The sequence below is a fragment of the Anoplophora glabripennis genome, unplaced genomic scaffold (assembly GCF_000390285.2).
Source record: "Anoplophora glabripennis isolate ALB-LARVAE unplaced genomic scaffold, Agla_2.0 scaffold97, whole genome shotgun sequence".
Taxonomy (NCBI): Eukaryota; Metazoa; Arthropoda; class Insecta; order Coleoptera; family Cerambycidae; genus Anoplophora; species Anoplophora glabripennis.
The window spans coordinates 251,747-272,360 of NW_019416215.1; the positions used below are offsets into that span (position 1 = coordinate 251,747).

The following is a 20,614-nucleotide window of genomic DNA, read 5'->3' on the forward strand; positions in this document are numbered from 1 at the left end:
GATAGACTGACAAATTGGGTAAACGTTTCCTAATGTTTTACCGGTACAAATGCAACAGATAATCAAGCGAACATGACCTTATTGAAACAAGCTACGACTTTTAGAAATAATGTTTAATAAGTTTTAGGTACCTATCGATTTGTGATAGGACAGGAATAAAATTAATGAAGTTCCTATCTCTTTGAATAGAAAACCACTTCTCTGAGGCGCTAGTTTTTATAATTTATTTTCCAAACTCTTCGAGCGATCAAAAAAATAAATAGGAGTCACTAACTGATTACTATACTTTAGAAAAGATTCGCCCAATTCGTGCAATATACCTTTACAATTGATGGTAGTTAACTGTTACAAAACTACTGATAAACGGAGATCAGTCGTTTAGGACTAAAATAAGGGAGGAAGATTTATAATATTGCCCACAATTTTTTTAATTATTTGAATAGTTCAGTACTCGTATATTCCTAATGTTACTGCTAGCGATTTAATTAAATATTGGATACTAGACTATGCACAAGTCTAGGCAACCAACTTTTCTATTGGAATAAATCAATTGCCATCAATATTGATGAGAAACGTCGTACCAACCGTAGATATTGTAAATACGTCAAAAAATGTCGAAAAAATCAGAACTATAAGCCATACGACTGTGATACTTACTGTCACAAAGAAAGAGAGATTTATGGGGACAAATATTTTGCAATTGCTGACAAATTTTCCTATAATTGTTATTAGAATAATAATTAAAAACTAATACAACTGTCTTAAATAGCTCTACCACATTAGGTATAGCTACAATCAGTCTTAATTTTTTAATATTTTAGTAATTAGTAAGTTATCTTAGTGTAGACAAATAAAGGTACTGCTTAATATCCATTTTAAACGAAAAAAGTTATTTTCTTTTACAGTACTACTTGTTCTGGTATGCTAAATTAAAAAAAGCACACTAGTATATGCTATAAAAATTTAATCAGATTTTAATATAAAACTCCGGTTCATATCTACCCACATATCCCAGATCAACTACAATAAGTAATCGACAATTGAGCGTCATTTTCTCAGTGTAACGCGATTAAATAATGCAAGGTACACTTTGTGCATTATAGTTTTATAACAGCTGTACATTGAAAATTGTCGAAAATAAAAATAAAATAGAACTGAAACATAAAGTTATCGGTAGTGAAGTTGTTTTTGTTTAAACTTTCATCTATTATCTACCATCTACCATTCACACTGTCTACTTCCAGTTCAGTGCAATTCACCCGTAATATTAAAAATAATAGCATACGTTACTGCTTGCCGGGGTAGAGAGATATCGTAAATCAAGAACAGTAGGTCGTTTGTTTATTAATTTGACACTTTTCATAAATTTTTAAAGAGTTTTTTCATATTTTCTGATTGCATACTGAATAACCACGCAATTTTTGGTGAGATGGAATGAATGAATTGGTTTATCGTTGGCCACAACAGCTTTAAATATTAACATAAGTGCCAGTCGTGCTCTTATCGGTTTGAAAATATTGGATTAAAAATGCGACTGAAATAAAAATTAATTGAATACAGTGTTTTTTTCTAGGCATACACACTTTTTCCTTCATAGGCTTCCAAAATATTTGTAAGAAAACCTTTTTAATATCAAAAACGAATAAATTACAAGGGTAACTTTCATCCAGGCAAGACCCTGCTCGTATATCTGTTACAAATTCGTGAATTCAAATAAAAAATAAACTTTTGAGAGTGAGTTTTTTAGAGGACGACGCTTAAATTGAATTACATAAATCAAATTTTGTATTATATCGGCTTACTAAGTTTTCAATATATTTATTCTGCGTATACACACAAGACGAAGGACCGATCGATGCAAAGTGTGTTTGAGACATACGAAGCTGTACGTACGGGGATCTCAATGAAATGGAGCCACATTCAGTAACATGGCACACAAATTTTCAATGAAATCCCAGAGAGAAGTCGTTGCTTTTAAATGTGATATTTTGAAAAATTGATATTTGTATGCTTGATTCTATTTTAAATGAACCACATTATATATTTATATTTTTTAAATAGAATAAACAGAATAGAATTCGAACGGAATGAATACATTAATGGATCTATCGAGGAAAATGTGCGAAATTTGATCGAAACAAGTGATTTAAAGAAAAAATTTGACAGATGAAAGGGTCCGTGGAGATGCTAGTAACCCTTTCAAGCGGATTTTTGGTACCTGTAAAGGGCATAGGTAACACTAAATTATGGTATACCAACAAATTAAAACATTTAATACTAGGTATTTCATTTTTGCTGTTACATTTTGGTAGCTTCAAACAGCTATGACTTTGTTAACTTAAATGGAACACCCTGTATTTTTTACTCTGTCGTACCTATGTAGATTGAAATTTCACTTCAGGCCATATAAGCATTATTAGGATTGTCGTTACTACTTTTAGAGGTATTTGCAATTTTCTATTTTTTGGACACTTTTTCTCATATCAGACCTGTTGTCAAATTAGCCATGACCAAAAACACTCCAAAAACAATTGAAATAACTTGACGTTTAGTTTGTCAAATTATTGTTGTTCCGTAAGATCTAAAAATACTCCAAATGTGTTTCATTCTGAAGAAACATTAAAAACGCCACAAATTTTCAAAATAATGGAACAATATGTAAGTTACGAGTATTTTATCAAAATCTGGGAAGCTTGTGGATGCATGAACTTATAATTTCCGCATTAAATTTTCGCAAAACAAAATTGACGCAGCACTTTGTGTAGCTGACCTTTTTTAAATTTTAATACTCCTTAGAGCGTTAACAGTAACACGGATATAAAGAAAAAAGTACATTCTGAGCAGAGCTTAAATATAAATAAGGTTTAGCTGTTAGCTCTGCCAACCCTAAATTATATTTATGGGAGCTAGCATCTAACATTCTTGTGCATTTTATCCTAAATGTTCCCAGAGGTGTACATTTTTAACTGGGTAATATTTTACTTAAATCTATGCCACTATGGCAGTGTACTAATACAAATTATTATTTAAATATTTCAAATGACAGAAGTGTCATTTAATATTTTAATATATTCAGAAATTCACTTTTTTGTTTTCAACACTTATATTTAATTTTTCCTGTACTTTCCTGTACAGTATGTGCACAATAAATAAATACAATACAATAAGTTCTATATTATTTTCACTATGACTTAGTTGCAAATTGTTTTATTTATCAAATATTCTACAATAGTATTTTTACGCACCTTTCCATTACCAGAACATCGATATATTACATATTTAGAAACAACAAAATAATTGTTCTTTAAAATAATTAATTTATTATATATTTTTTATTAATATCCAATATCAAAGATGCTCCAACTTTTTACCAGTTGAATCAATTTTAACATTCCCATCTTAAAAACTAGTAGTTCCACCAGAAACCAACTGAAATTTATATTTTCCGAATGATATAAAAATGATGGAACAGGAAATAATAAATAGGCACATGAAGTACATATTTATCAAAACAAATAAATATTTGTTCTACTTAACCATTTCGATTACAATTTTTGCTTTGCAGTATAGCGTACAAAATTCATATAATAGTTGAATGTAAAAGATATGTAAATATTTAGAGTAGAATTTAGAATATATGATATATCGGAATGGATAAACACACAAATACGTGAAATTAAACTCAGATATGCATGACATAGAAATCCATTTATATGTACGATTGTGTATGCCAAAACAGTATATAAAATATTGATTTGATTTTTCTAAAGAAAAGCAGATACCTGCTGTAGTAAAAAAGTTCAAGTTTGACGTTTTACTCTGAACCTGTTCTGTTCCAAAGTTTTCCAAATGTAGGGCTTATTTTTTCCTTTTCTATCTAGAAAGGAAAGGGAAATTAATAATAATGAAAAATATTTAGTTATTCCCATTCCTAAAAATGTTTAAGTGGTCATCAAATGGTTAATAATTTTCCTGCAGAATTATCTGTCCTATTTTCTCCGATTTAATACGTAATTAATATTATTTTATCTTGATGGTAAGAAGAAAATCGTATTATTAATTCGTAAATTTTTTATATTTAAAGAATTGAAAAGTCATCAACAATTTTTTTAAAATAAATGTATTTTCAAAAATCACTTACATCCCTCAATTTTTTTCAAAAATTGATAATAACTTGAAAACTGTCACATTTTGGCCTATAGTACCTTATATAAAATCAGTCTAGATTTTACCGTAGAATTAAAAAATGCAAAAATATACAGTGTTCCATTTGAAATAACAGAGGCGATGATGACTTCCGGTATAACCGGAAGTGCGAAGAAGCTGACACTTTTTCATTGAATAGATCCTTTTGATGAACCCCTGTACACAAATTTTCAGATTTCAATTCTGACTACATTTTGAGATAATCCTACTGGACCCTCTTCGTGATACACCCTGTATATTTTCAAACATATGTTCAAAAATCTACCCACTCCACTTATTAGTTTAGAAACTTTATTTGCCTTACATTTTGCCACCTGTTGAAATTGATTTAATAAACACAAACATTTTTAGTTAGACAAAATTAATTTCACAAAAAAAACATCTATGCCCGATTTTTTTCGTCTCCATTGGTATAACGTCATATTAGTTCATTTCCAGCTTTTAACACAGAATTATTCAACTAAAAAATAAGAAGATTGAAACACCTCTGCGTCAAATGAATAATTTCATACAATAAAATATTTTTTATAAAATTATTCAAAGAATTTTGTGAAAAACTCTAATGTTTAGCGTAGTAAAAACTTCTCTCAACTTGTCATGTTCTGCTTAAAATTTATACATCCACTTAAAAATATCTGCACTTTATCCCGGATTCGATATTGGATTTTAAGACCGCACATCTGGACTTTAAAGCTACCGACATCGTTATTAAATTTTACATGAGGCTACAGCCATCTTATAAATCAGTCGGAAATTAGGAATTACTACCGTACATTTTCACCTTGAAAAGTACTTTTTCTCGATACAAGACTACTGCCTCTGATTTAGGGAAATTCGATATCCTCATACTAACAGATATCATACTGGGATAAGTATACCATTAAAGTATTTTATTTATATTTACAAGTACTCATAAAAATTGTAGGTATGTAAAGTTACACTGTAGATCACTGTTTTTTTTTTGTACAGGAAAAGTTATTTTAAGTGTGTTATACAGGGTGTTAATGAACTTATGTCAAATATTTTTGCCGCATATTCGTTTGCATGAAAATACTTGTAGGTACAAATTATAGTTCTAACGAAGTCGGAGCTTCCGGTATCAATTTATTGTACTGTACTTTTGCTAAAAAATTTGATTTATTCACTTCTTTTACTTTTAAACGAGCAACTTTTTAAACTCATTCCATTTTTCCTAAAGAGGGATAATGAAATAATTAATTTCAACCGGAACAAAACGTATTTACAATTCCTGTCTCATCTACTTTAGCAAATACGAGTAGTTTGTCAGCCTTTAAACTGAACATTTAAATTTCTGTTACACTTCAAAAAATTGAGAGGAGTTAGGACTATGCTAATTATATTTACACAAACATGTTAAGATACTGATTATTTTATAAATGTTTACTCAAAAATGTGATAACCATTTCTTACATTTCTATAGTAAATATTAACAAATATTTGTTAACAAATTTTACATTTTATTTATTGTTCAATTATCGGAATTTCAGGAGACATAACTTTTATATGTATATAAATCATTAGATAAAAATTGCCAGCAATGTACGTACTTATAATAGCCACTTGTTATTTTTCTTCCACAAATAAGATCCACTTCTTATTTGTGGAAGGGCGAAATGGGCGGTGACTATTAGACGCCTTCATTGTAGCCATCTTTCTCTATCGCACGGATTTTTATGGCTTTCTTTATCGCTCTCACGTAACAGCCGATAAACCATGGGGACTTTCCGACCCTGTATGTATACTTCGAGTGAGTGCTAGAGAGACGCAGTATACGAAGGAGGCCAAGAGCGGCCGAGAAACACGGCACGCGCGTCTTATTAACAATAAAAAAACAAGTCTTCAGAATAAAATATGCCAGCGTAACTCTTCCAATTTTTGTTAAGAGATGTTCAAAGATTATTTAAGAATTTTGGCAACAGTAAATGTTGCAATTTTTAATATAGTTTATTGACGATGAAAATGGTTAAAATCGCGTTTTTTTCTAACAAAAAATCGTTAATATCTCGAAAACGGTAGATTTTAGAGAAAAGTTACATAGGAACATTTTTGTTTATGATACCCCAAAAAGCCTAAAAAAATTTCGAGCGAAAAAATCGAAAATTACGAATTTGTTTAAAAAAAAATTGTTTAAACAATTTTTGACCATTAGTAACGTCTGGCAACATGCGGATATATTTCAAGGGGCATTTTTTTAGTAAGATTATGAAAAAAAAAATCGAATAAGAATCATGTTCCTAGCGGGAGCGACATACAGCCTGGACTAATAGTAAAAATTATGAAAAATACGTTTGAAAACAAACTAATTTAACAAATTCTACCAGAAATTTTTCTATACGGTATGGGTATTTATAATTTTAGGGAAACATTTTTGTGTGCGTCGAAGTTATATTTTCCGAACTACTTTTATTAGGATCCCTGTGTGGACAGGTACGGTCAAAGTCGGATAACAGTAAAAACCTTAATACCGGTCCACGTGAAATAGAGTATAATACAAACTTGGTAACTCTCCCCACGTGTAATTACAGTTGTCTAGTTGACCTTTTCCTTCGGTTCTTTTTCCGAGCTGAAAAACAATGCTTTAGTTAATAGACTGAAAACGAACACCTATATGTCTCCATTGTCACAGGGAGAACAGTAAGCAACAATCCGAAATCTATTTCTAGGTAAATATATGTGCCCCAAAAAAGTTTTCATACAGATTAGTGTGAAAGTAGTACAATCTCCAATCTGTTAAACTAGCTTTTCTGTTTTGAAACTGTTTTATTGTGAGGAACATAAAATACTGCACTTTTGAACTATTCCAGTTTTCAAAATTTTAACAAATATCCCTAAAACTGCTGAATGTAACTATACGGTATGAAAGTAAATAATTTTGTAGTCGAAATTTTGCTTATATTCTACTGAAAAACTGTTTACTGAGTTGCGTTTAAGGAGGTTGTTACCTTCTTCCACTACAATTGCAAGGAATCAGGAACAATACTTTCATGGGTAAAACTATCCTGATGGTTTGGATTCCTGATGTACCTATTTCTTATCAAACCCCGTATATAGGCGCAGTGTGCAACCAACAAATATGATTTCAATATAGACTGCTACTGTGAAACAATGATAATTGCGAAATTTTTACAGAAATAAAGTAAATATGTAAAGTAGACTTAATCTAGACCTAAAGAATTTATGACCTGAATAATATTTTTTAAGTCATAGAACAATTAGAAATCAATTAGACTCTTATCTAGCAGAATTATCGGGTTTTCAATTGAACTATGAGAGGCACATCGAAAATAGGAAATATACCTGTAATAACAAATTTATTTGTTGAGGTATAAACCATTTAGGAAAACTTGTTTACTTATTTATCTTGCCTCATCAAGTGGGTACCATATTTTATCATAAATACTGATACTGATGATAAATTTTGATAACAACTTTGATTCAGTCTTGTCTATGCTAAATGGCAGTAATCGTTTCCCATTTGTGCTGGACGGATCTTATTTTGTTTTTATATCTCGTAATTTCTCATTAGAAGATGCAAAATAGTGAAGTTGAAGTGGAGTTCATAAGCGGCAGGTTAGCATTGAATTGAATTTTATTAGCTATGTATTAGTTTTTATGTTTTAATTATTACAAAGTGTAGAGAGCTACATTTAAATACTGCTTTTTAAATTATTATAGTGCTCTGATAATAATTAATTAATTCTAAAAATTATTTACTCCTTACAAATGGAGATGATAATAACTTTTTTTATCTTTATTAAAAGTAACAAGGGTTAGAGGCATGATAATTTATAAACAGTGTAAAAATGTAATTTTCTAGTAATTTGGTTCTAATAGTGCAATTGTACTTTATTAGTAAATAGCCATTAATATACGGTAATAATGTCGTTTTGGTATATGCAACTTAATATGCATTTGTAAATTAAACTAATGCATACCCAACAGTAAGACATTTGAAGATTGGATACAAATTATTTTTAATTATCTTTATGTGGCTATTACTTTATATTGTTTTATGTCAGACGTGACATAGATCACAAAAATATATCGTTTGTAGATAAGTGGATAAATTAAAATAGATTACAATTGTATAAAAATAGTTAAAAGGGTTATCTGAATGTTAATTAAAAAAAATATATCCTCTCTAGTTTATATTTATCCTTATTCTCAAAAACACTTAGGGTGATTCTGATATATCGAGTTACGTAGAACAACGATATTGCACATTCGACTGCAGGGGTTATCAAAAAATTAGTTTTTGTTCGGCTCATCCATGGTACGAGTATATTTTTCTCTTTTAAGTTGAGAAATTGAAATTTCCAAAGGTTCGTTTTAAAACATAATTCATACACTTTTTCTCAAAACAGTAATAATCTAATCTTACTAAATTGTTTACCTGTTCAGAATTATCGGGCTGTTGTAAAAATGATATTGCTTAAAATTTCCACTATAATTAACTTTTATTTATGGAAATGGGGCCAATAAATGTTTAAATGACATTTATTATATAGTATAGAGCATTTTAGGATATGGCTAAACATAATATTGGAATTCGATTGACCAATATAAGAAAAAAAAGTTGTTGAAGTTGATTGACATAGACTGGTGAAGTTTATGCCAATGACTTTCTTAATTGAAGATGAAAACACGTGAGCTCATATACAGGGTGTAAGAAGTTTGACTGCCATTACTTAAGCATGAGATAGAATAATCATAAATGAACAAAAAATATCTATATTACAGGGGCGTAAAATTAACAGTTTTTAAAATACACCGAGAATTAATATTGGGTAGTTCCATCACAACGTGGCAACAGCGCTTAACCTACTGCTACACAACTGATGCACACCACGCGCCACGTGTGCACGCGGCAGACTTGTCTTACGGAATAACAAAAATGTAAACAACTATTATTGTGACACATTTAGTAAATTTCAAGACAATTGTTTTCCAGTTTTTAAATAAATAAAATAAAACGTATTGATTTTGTAGTACGACGATAGTGTGCTTAAATTTTAGCTCGAATTTTAGTAATTATGAATCTCTTAAAACAGGAACTTAAAGTTTTAATCAAATTATGAATTTTAAAAATATGCAATTAAAGTACCTAAAGATCCAGTAATTTTTAATCGCACAAGTATGAAACAAACTACAGCATATGCTCAAAATGTCAACCATATCGTGATACTCACATATGGTAAACATTTTAAAAAAGCAAGGAGAAACACCTCAAAAAAGGAAATAGTGGTACGCAGAAAACACTCCGACGCGGTCGAATTCCAGATACCAACTGAATTGCGTATTGGTGGACAGCTTAGTACCTCGTGTTAACTGCCGCGCCGTTGTTATATTGCTCAATATGGATTTTATCGAATTTTAAATTACAACCCTTATTATTATGTAGAATTAAGCATAAAGTAGTTAAAAAAAGTGATAAACATTGTATTTTATGGTATTCTATGCACGCAATTATGTCAGTATTCCTTAATTAATCGAACTTTTGTATAATAAAGAGATTTTGATAATTTTTTTCTCGGAAATGTTTAAGTTTAGGACCCATGTCATATAAGTTTTTTTTTGTTTATTTTAATGTATTCGATCGTCTGTTAAAATTAAGACAGTCAATTTTCTAACACCCTGTATAAATATGTCGACCTGCGGTGGAAATATGGGAAGCTACCATCAAAGAACCCAAAAAAATTCGATTTGGTTATGGTAGTGGTGTTTCTAGGAAGAAATATCTCTTTCACTTTATTCAACAAACGGACAGTTTTCGACTTTTTACTTATTTTAACTTATGTTCCTTTTATTTTGAATGAATTGAAAATAAGTTTAGAACTACTGGTTTTACAATGAACGTTTACAAAATATTTCTTGCCAGAAATTAAATTTTAAAAGCATTTATTTACGAAAATGTTAAAAAAAGTTTGGAGTAGAAATTTTGTATTTTGCTGGAAGTAACAGGGCGTTTGTATAGCAGTGAGTAAATGCAAAATTTATAGAAATTTGTTCTTTGCACTGGCATAGTCCAATGTTTTTTGTTAGACTTCTTAATAATATCCACATTGTACTTAAAATTTCGTATTTCTGGAAAAAATTATTGCCGTAGATATTTGCACTTAAAATTTACATTATATACCTAAAAAAATTAGTCAAAAACGTTTTTTTCTCAATAAATAATGACTAAGTTATTTTTTCTTAAGCGTGCACAAATTTGGCCAGCTTATCTTACTCTTTTTTAAGGAAATGTATTCAACAATTGAAAAATTTGCACTTAAGTTATATTACTGGACTATACTTTAAAATGAAAAGATACATATAATACAGTAGGTAGGTACTTTTGGTTCACATTAATCAGACTTTTCAGTAGCGGAAAGATGAAATAATGCACGGTTGGACAATTGAAGACGATAAAACTGCTATAGAAGCCTATGTAGGGACATCCTTTTTCTCTTGGTTGTAGCAAAAAAAATGATAAACGTTGAAAGATTTAAACAAAAAACATTAATCTATGCTAATTATTTCAGTTCTAATAATAATTAAAAAAATACTGAGATTTATCGGGTTGCACAACTTTTATACGGACGTAAAAAAGTACAACTTATATAGTAATTAATTGTAATATTAGGGTTTGAAGTGTCTGCCACAAGGGGATTGTATTGGTATGAATAACTTAAGAACTGTGAATCTTAGGGAAAAAATTCAAGTTACCTTTTTTGCGTATTTAGTGCATTAGACTATAAATCCGTTACAATAACTTGTAAAAAATACAGTGGCGTAGTTTTTTTTTAAAAAAAAGAGGGCGACCCCTGTCCAGTTGTACAAAACTGGTTGAACCTTTAGAGCTCATATTTTAGGGAATGAAAGACTTGCTGTCATACATTATCTGTACCAAATTTTATTTAGGTCGGTTAATAGATTCCGGAGATATAAACAAAAAATCAATTTTTTTTAACAACTTCAACACCCTGTATCGCTAAAACGAGGCCGTTCCAGACCTATGTTTATAAGGCAAACACCTATTATTTTAAAGAGATCTATCTGCCCTAGAAGTTTCCTGAATAAAATTCGGACCACCCTGTATACAAAGGAGTGCGAGATCTCTCGAGAGAATCTTGTTTTAATAGGAACAATCCACTTTTGAGTACTGCCGGAAATATGTTTTTTTTTCATAGGTGTTACTTCTGGTAAATATAATTCCGTGAATTGTTGTATTTTTCACACATAAAAAACAATTTTCACCACGTATGCTACTAATACCAACCTGGTTCAAGTACACAAAATATTAGATATTATCTATACTGGATAGCCAAACGATATTTTTAGAAACATTATATCGTATAGGTTTCATATAATCACATGATGCTAAGCTAATCTTGATGTGATTTTCCTATTAACAAATTACATGTATGCGAACATATCCAGTTTCATTATCTACTCTGTATTCAGTTGCCATTGATTGAAAACCTTATTCCTCTAATCACCATAATACAACTTAGTCCCATATTACATAATCAATATTAAAATGTTATGCAGTTTATATCAATTTATTTGTAAAATACACATATGCCATAAATACTATCAGTTTAATAATCGTAGTCAATATTATTCAATTTACAGGTGCAGATATTAAAAGTTTTATTAAACGCATCCTGCTCAGTCAGTTCCAGGTAGTCTTCTTCCCGGAAGTACTCCACCATTTTCTTCGTAGAGTATAACAGCCCGAATAGCATTAATAAAGAACCAGTTACAATGGTAATCGAATAATAGGAGCATTTGCTATGAGGTTCTTCTTTACTGGCAATTCCTATCCAGATCATAAACTCATCGAATATATCGTACTCCTCATCATCCGACGGGTCGTTTGGGTAATATTTACTTAAAACACATTCGTAAACTTCCTTGAAATTCACAATTACGTTGCACAGGCCGTTATTTATTGGTATGATGATGTTATTTATAACGTCTGAAATTAACTCACTTCCTGTGTAATTCTCGTTAGAGGTATGTTTGGGGTGGACGTCGCCGTTCAACTTGCATTTTTCGCATATTATGGGGTAAATGTAAGCTTCACAAAACTGATTGTATATTACAAAGTATATAAAAAATTTAAAAAATAAAGACATTATAATGCTAAGTCAACATGACAGATGTCAGAAGGCGTCGATGCCTTGATCTACATACTTGACGAAGATATCAAATACAGTAGTCCAGTCACTGAAAGCGACAATAAAGTAAAAGCTCCAAATTTTTTCAGATAGCATGGATTTTCCTGAAAATTTGCATACAAGCTCATCTGACCCCCCCACTTCAAAAGTTATATTGTCTAGATGTGTGCTTTTTCTATTTGGGGGTGATAACTACCCTTGTACGAATAAAATGCGAAAATCTCAGATTTACGTATTTTAAAGATTCAATTCATGTTCAAATATGTTGGATAAAGTTCCTTTCATGTTTTTTAATATAATTTGTGAAATTTAATTACTTTTCAACCCTTAAAAATCCTTAAAAACTAACCTTCCAAGGCCAAAAAAATAGAAAATAAAAGTTTTTAACAGTTTCAAATATTCTTTTGGTGCATTCATAATGAATTGCATTTCTTTTGTTATTCATTAGAAAGCTTACGATTCATTACCAAGCTGCAACCCTTAAAAACCATCCCTTATAAAAAAATAAAATATTATTGAAAGCTTGAGATGTTTTAATGGTATGCATATGTTGAATTATAAACTTTTTATTGGTTTTCAATTGATCTATGATATATTGCAACTTTTTAGCCACCCAAAACAACCCTCATAAAAAACCCTACTCCTTATAGAAAAATTTCCTAAAAATTATATGCGAGTATGATAATATAATTAATTTTTTTAATTTTATTGGATTTATTCTTAATATTTATTTATTAAATTTATGTCAAATAAATAGAAAATTATATACATTATAAATGGATACGTGTGTGTATGTATATTATTAAAATACTTACTCAAATCAGTTCACAAGTCCTACAAAATACACAAAGATGTTGGTAATTTACCCGAACCGAAAATTTTACCGTAAAAATGCGATTAATTTTTTTACCATAACTTTTGCAATTTTTAAGTTATAAATTTACTCAAAAAAAACATTTTGTAGGGAATTTAAAGCACTTTAAGTTCTGTGATTTGCAGTTTTTTGAGCCCTTCGTTTTTTAGATTTGTAAGCTAAGAGAGCTCAGGAGCTTAGTTTTGGGCTTCTAACGGTCATAACTCAGTCAAACTTTGTCCTACAAAAATTAAAAAACAGTAAATTGTTCAGTAAGAAAATACCTACAATTTCTTATTCCATAATTTTTTTATAACTTTGTTAGTTTTTGAAATATTTTGAAAAAAGGGCGATTTCTTTAAAAATTTACAAATTGTATTCAAAAGTACCTAAATGATTTTTTTTTAAATTTAGGTTTCTAAAATTGTTCAAATTCCCAGAATCTACTGTTACTTAATANTTTATTCTTAATATTTTTTTATTAAATTAATATAAAATAAAAAAAAAATTATATACATTATAAATGGATACGTGTGTGTATGTATATTATTAAAATACTTACTCAAATCAGTTCACAAGTGCTACAAAATACACAAAGATGTTGGTAATTTACCCGAACCGAAAATTTTACCGTAAAAATGCGATTAATTTTTTTTCCATAACTTTTGCAATTTTTAAGTTATAAATTTACTCAAAAAACCATTGTGTAGGGAATTTAAATCACTTTAAGTTCTGTGATTTGCAGTTTTTTGAGCCCTCCGTTTTTTAGATTTGTAAGCTAAGAGAGCTCAGGAAAGGCAGTCTTGGAGCTTAGTTTTGAGCTTCTAACTCTCATAACTCAGTCAAACTTTGTCCTACAAAAATTAAAAAACAGTAAATTGTTCAGTAAGAAAATACCTACAATTTCTTATTTCATCATTTTTTTATAACTGTTAGTTTTTGAAATATTTTGAAAAAAGGTGATTTCTTTAAAAATTTAAAGATTGTATTCAAAAGTACCTAAATGAAATTTTTTTTAAATTTAGATTTCTAAAATTATTCAAATTCCCAGAATCTACTGTTACTTAATACATAAATAAAGTAAATTTCAGAAGGAATACGTTTAATTTTTTTTCCGTGAATTCATTAATTTTAATACCGATTTTATTTTCTCAAAAATCAAAACAATAATTTTATTTTGATTGTAACTTCATTAGTTTTCATGCTAACGACTTCTACCACCACTCAATTTAAAGGCCTTTTCAAGAACTTTAATAGGTGTTATATAAGTTTTCCTCGAAAAACCTTTAATTTTTCCGCTACAGGACGTTGCACGTTTCGATTATAGCTATCTTCGAAATTGACTTCAACTTCTGGGAGTCATAACTCGGGTTCTATACCATCTACAAAAATATAAAAAAATCGATATGCTATTTAATTACCTTCATTTTTGCTTATGATCATTTTTTTTTGATAAAACACCTATAACTTTTATTTCTTGGGCTAATCCCTAGCTACAGTTCAAATTTCACGTCAATCCATTCCATCCGAAAAAATTGGTAGCCAAAATGATTCAGTGACTGGACTACATATTTTATTTACATACTTGATATACTCAGATCTACGCCCTAGCCAGTCTAAAATGTTTCAAAGTGTCTATAAATTTAAATAGATCAATAATGACAAAATATGTAATAATTTGTTACAGTCAAAAAATATACACTTTACCAGAACCACAAAAAAATTGATTATAGAATAATTTAGCCAGGAAGATATGTTGAAATAGGATTGGATATTAATTCATACTTGAAAACAGCAAGATAATTTTTCAAGGATTGTTTAATAGCCAAAACATAAAAAAATTGAAGCAAATAATTTATATCTAATATGCCATACCTACAGATCTATGTGATAATGAATACCTTTGGTGAAGACGTAGCATTTTTAGAGAGCAGGAACAAAATTGCATAAATCATTTAAACAATTGGGAATTTTTTACATCATATGTATTATTTTCATGTTATAGAGGATTATCTTCTACAAAGATGCAAAGTCTCTATTTTCGGAAAAAAGTATTAATAATAAATTCTATATTAAAAAGGATTATTTGCTTTTGTTGCTTCCTTGACATCCAATAAAACTTTCCTCATTGGAGTAAAATTGCTATATAATAATAGATCCATATTTGCAAAATATTCACTACTTTGCCACGAGGCAAAACAATTATTGTAATCAGTCCCTTTAACTAAATTATATCGCTTGATACAAATCGAACGTTGTTAATACACTTAAAAGATAACAATAACATTTGGTTGTCAGTATCATCCAACATTTTCTACTCAAGTGGATGGATGTGGAAAAACTAAACTAATCTTCCTTATCTTGTTATACATGACACAATTTTCTGAAATATATGTACTTATTGTAAAAACTTGTTACAGTTTACCTCATGAACACACCACTGAAATGATGAACACTAAAAGCCAATATGGAGTTCCTGAAAATTACAATCCTGCAGATCATCCCCCAGTGAAAATGAGAAATCATAATAAGTGAGTATATTAAAATTGAAAATCTACGTACAAATTATGTTAGTACAACTTCTACAGACCAAAAACAATAACAAAATAAACATTTGTTGAATATGTTTTAATGTCTGTTATTTTGTAGGCAAAATTTACAATGACTATGTACAATTATTGTACCACTGACATACATTATAACTTATATATTTCATGTTACAATTTTTGTTAAAATATTCGAATAAAACGTACAATCCATGATTAAGTTAATTACAAATTTGATTATAATGAATTATTTTCTTTAATTCAATAAAAATAATTTTACAAGCACTTAAATGCTTAGTAGTGGCTAGAAAATCACTTACTGGTGTCTAAAATGCCACTTACTTGAAGTAAAAAAAAAAATTATATTTGTTGGCATTGCTATAAAGCATGAAAATCTAGCAGCCGTAATAAAAATTTTTGTTGGGTAAAAATTATACTATCTACGTCAATAAAGAGATGGGGTTTTCAGCAATAAATAAAAAGTTCATAAAAACTCGTTCAACCAATAGCAATTTCCAAAATGTTTCTTGTTATAATAGCAAAGTAACCTTTGTTTAATGTTTAATCTATTTCTACTTATAACTAAAAGATATTTTCTTCAGGGTAATATTGTTGAAGATATTTATATTAGATAAAAAGGATTTAATTTTATCAAAACAGAGAACAGGCTGTACAATTAGAAATGAAAATACTTCTGAAACTAACGAAATATAACTGGAAATATTTCACATAATACCAAACATTAATTGTCCATCTGCGATTCCAAAAAGGTTCTACACTTTCTTTAGACCATTTTGTTCTGTCAAAATATTAACATAATATCGAATATATTCGAAACGGTTGAGTTTGGCTGAATGAATACCTGACAATGAGCAGCAAGCAAGTTGCTTAAAATATTTTGTTTATTTTGAATTTGCAGAAGTATAGTGATTTATTTAAACTAAGAGAGTTTAAACTAGATGCAAACATACCTACATACAAAATTTTAGGATTTTAATTTGAATTCCTTCCTTAGGCATGTCTTTCTAACAATATGTCGTCGTGACATACCCCATACGTATAAAGGTGTAATGAAGTTGTTGCCATAAGCCCATAACAGTTTCACTAAAACAAACAAGACAAAAAAATACCTACGAAGAAAAATTGATCAACTGACTAGTGGCGTCGGAATTAGGAGCATCTGAGAAACTTTAACTCAAAATACTGTTATTTGGTATTGCAGTATTCTTTTACATATTTGTGTACAAGTTTCTAAGCAAAATTTTGTACCTCTTGAATTTTTTTCACAGAATATCGCATTTATGAAAAAATTAGATGAATAGTTGAAAATTAGAATAAATTGAAAATTTTACAAATTAGAATTTATTTGAATGATAAGTCAGACGAATATATTCAACATTACCTTCGTTTTACATTAAAGAAACTTAATTCATTATCTGTGAATTGTTATTGATGAGCTGCTTCTAATCTAACCTTAATTAACCATGAATTCTAAAAAAAATGGAGAAGTCCAAAAGTTTTATTTGGAAAAAAAACGTATACAAATGATCTCGAAGATATCAAATAACTTTTTGTTTATAGATGAAACCCCTCAGCCACCACTGGCACAATTATTCGTAAAATTTTATTTCTATTTAGATACTACTATTAAAAAATTGAACTATACCAGGGTGAAATGTACATCTTCAATGGCTTTTAAGTAATTGATCAAATGAAAGTTTCATGTCAAGGATACATGAAATATCCTAGATCGAAATCATTTTAAGAAAAAATTGTACTTTTGTTTTATCGACATGAACCAGCCCTGAAAGGTATTTCTGAAAGGTTATAGTGTATCTATAATTTAATCCTCCCGGTAATTTTCTGCACAGAAATAAAATGTTATAATTAAAAATGTTTTTGTATCGTTGCATAAAGGATTTGAAAACTTATCCGCAAATTTATCACTCCAATTCTGTTGTAATTTAAAACTTTGGAGGTGTTCGTTTTGAAATGTAGCGAGCAAGTCAGCAAGAAAATTCCATTTAGGTCGTCAAAACTCTTCTCACCTGAACGAAATATTGACTTGTTTATACAATAACACCTATAACCTAAAAATATATTTAATTTTGATAATATAATTAACTTTAAGTATCACTAATAAGCCTAAAATTGTTTGGATACGTAAGTTGATAATTTAATGTGCGATAATCTACGTGTGCGACCTTGCTACGGCCTAGGCGATATCGTTAATATCTGAAAATAATAAACTACACATTATAAAAAGATATTGTTCTACTTGTAATAGATATTGTATATCAAATCTCATAAATATCGACAGGTTATTGTTTTATAGGAATTGTGTATTGTACAGGATGTAACGAAAGTGTTTCTTCAAATGTAGTCGTATAAGAATAATTTCAAAAATAGATAGTTGTGGCCAATTTTAGTAGAATAACTAAAATTTAACTTGATATTCCGATCGGATTATGAGGTCTGTTCTACAAATGTTAATTAATAAATAGAATAATACCTTCATATAATAGTTTTGAAAATATGAGGTAGAGAGCTCGACATATCAAAGGAAACATGTAAAAACTAGAATCAATCTGTCAATATTGCTTCAGGCACTGTCTGCCCATTCATTTATTTCTTTGTATACGTATATAATGGGTACATACCTGCGAATGGCGAACATGAATATAATTTTGAATATGTATAATAATCAATCAAATTTGGACAGAAAATAGGATTCTATTTCAGTTTGGTTCACAAAAAAGCCATAAACGTGATTCTGAGGTTATTTCCATTACCGATAATAAACCTTCCGTTACATATTTTCTTCTAGATTTGTGAAAACAATTTACTAAATAACAAGAATAGAACAGAATGTGAGAACATCCTCTCTATATGTAATTTCACTATTAAGGAATAAATTTTTGTGTACTTAAACAGGATAAGTTTATATCATGAATGAACATTATTTTAACCTGTTCTACCGATTCCTGATTAAACCTGAATCGCCCTGTATAACAAAATATTTATCCAACTAGTAAAACTTAGAATTAACTATCTGTGACAGTTTCGTTATGCATAAAGATATTTTTTTTATTTCAGTTCAGACCAAAGTGAAACCCAAAGGAAAAGGAGGTCAAAGAACAGATTGTCGAACAGAAGAAGTACAGGTTTCGTCTCGTCAGATACAGTTGAAGAGGCTTCTAAGTTGGGACCAGATGGAGAATCAAACGGTCACAAAGTTTGACATTTTTTGTTTTGGAATGAATTAAATATTTTACAAGATTGTTGCTCTTTAAAGTCAAGAAGGTTACTGACATTTCACAACTATCTTTAAGGCTAAATTTTAATGAAATGTGTGCAAGAGGTAATAAGTACGGGGTATGTCCACAAAGTAAGGGAACTAATTTTTTTTTAAAAGGTTTATCAAACACTATTTTTCGACGTAGTCGTCTTCACCTCAATACACTTTGTGAGCACAGGGATGAGCTTTCTGTTAAATCACACCGTCTTCTTCGTAGGGCTGGCGGAATTCGAAGTAGCGACACTCATTTCAACACGCCACTACAACAACAGTTCTCAACTGACTGAGACAAATGAGCACGCGTTCTGCTCCCAACACCTTGGGCTTGAATGCAGTTTTGTCAACTTTGTCGAAAACAAAAACCACAGGGTATCAGAGTCTCAATACTCTTACTTTGTGGATATGCTTCGTAGACATACAAAACTTTTTGTACATAACATCTAGTGTAAGATAGAGCACCTCAAGGATTATTTAGAAATATTGACTCACTACAATAAGAAGCTTATTTCAAGTTACCTGTATTATTAAGTGAGTGAATGAATAGGCTGAATATCATATTAATTTATTCCGACATAAATTTATATTTATTTAATTATTAAGTAGAAATGTAACAATTAATCCTTACTAAGAACAAATTAGTTAATACGTATGTGTAATTTTTGTTCCTTTACAAAGTGATAATAGATTATATAACAAATTAGGTAATTACAATAAATTTATATTTTACAATTAGTTGAGGAAATATATATATTACCAAATTATTATGTAGTAATAAATTATATTGTAAATATTTGAATGAATGGCCAGAAATATATAAACTGATAAGATAACACCCTAAATGGATCAACTTTCTGTCAAAAACGTGTTGGATAAATTGTTTTAGATGTTTATTAGAAAATTAAATACCTTGTCAATAAATAAAAGTACAAGGAAAAGATTTTTATGTCACAATTAAGGTAAGAAGCAATGTGATCTGTGTAAATTATAATCAAGTTTTTGAACTGACGTATAGGGGCTCATATTGCTCGTGTATCATTTTATGTGAGTGAATTCGAGTTAGTTTTAATTTTGACTACGTTTTTCTTTACAAAAACTTTTGGCAAATTAAGAAGAGACAAATTGATATAGGCATTGCTTGAATGATCATCATCGACTCATTTAATAGTGCAATTCGTTTGTTTTGCATTATAGGCAAACTTATAGACACTTTCAAAATCAAATATAAAACGATTTTTATAAATTAAGTGTTATTTGACCGATCTAACAATAATTACATGATGATGTAAAATATTGTTGTCCTATGGACAAATGCTTTTAATATTATTCAAAAAAAAGAAATACAAAATTTGTAGCAAAAATTATAAATCCTTAGTTTGATAAATATAGAGTAGCTGTACTTCTATCTATTCTGTACAAAGGCATTTACTAAAGACGAAATGAAGGGTATAATCACAGACTTATATACTTAAAAGTCTGTGGGTATAATAATTGATTGCTGGACAGAGCTTTAGTTCGCAGAGTAGTT

General features: G+C 29.3%; 1 protein-coding gene across 1 annotated transcript; it reads left to right on the forward strand.

Moving 5' to 3' along the window:
* Window positions 1-7,681: 7,681 nt before the first annotated feature.
* On the forward strand, window positions 7,682-19,821 carry LOC108907317. The gene is made up of 3 exons (XM_018710943.1): window positions 7,682-7,797; window positions 15,666-15,776; window positions 18,888-19,821. The coding sequence occupies exons 1-3, from the start codon at window positions 7,757-7,759 to the stop codon at window positions 19,030-19,032; spliced, it is 297 nt and encodes a 98-aa protein (XP_018566459.1). The 5' UTR covers window positions 7,682-7,756; the 3' UTR covers window positions 19,033-19,821.
* Window positions 19,822-20,614: the final 793 nt, after the last annotated feature.

Coding starts and splice junctions, on each gene's coding strand:
- LOC108907317 (XM_018710943.1), top strand. CDS start 7,757: ATGCAAAATAGTGAAGTTGAAGTGGAGTTCATAAGCGGCAG. Junction 7,798..15,665: donor GTGGAGTTCATAAGCGGCAG/GTTAGCATTGAA, acceptor AACTTGTTACAG/TTTACCTCATGAACACACCA. Junction 15,777..18,887: donor AAAATGAGAAATCATAATAA/GTGAGTATATTA, acceptor TTTTTATTTCAG/TTCAGACCAAAGTGAAACCC.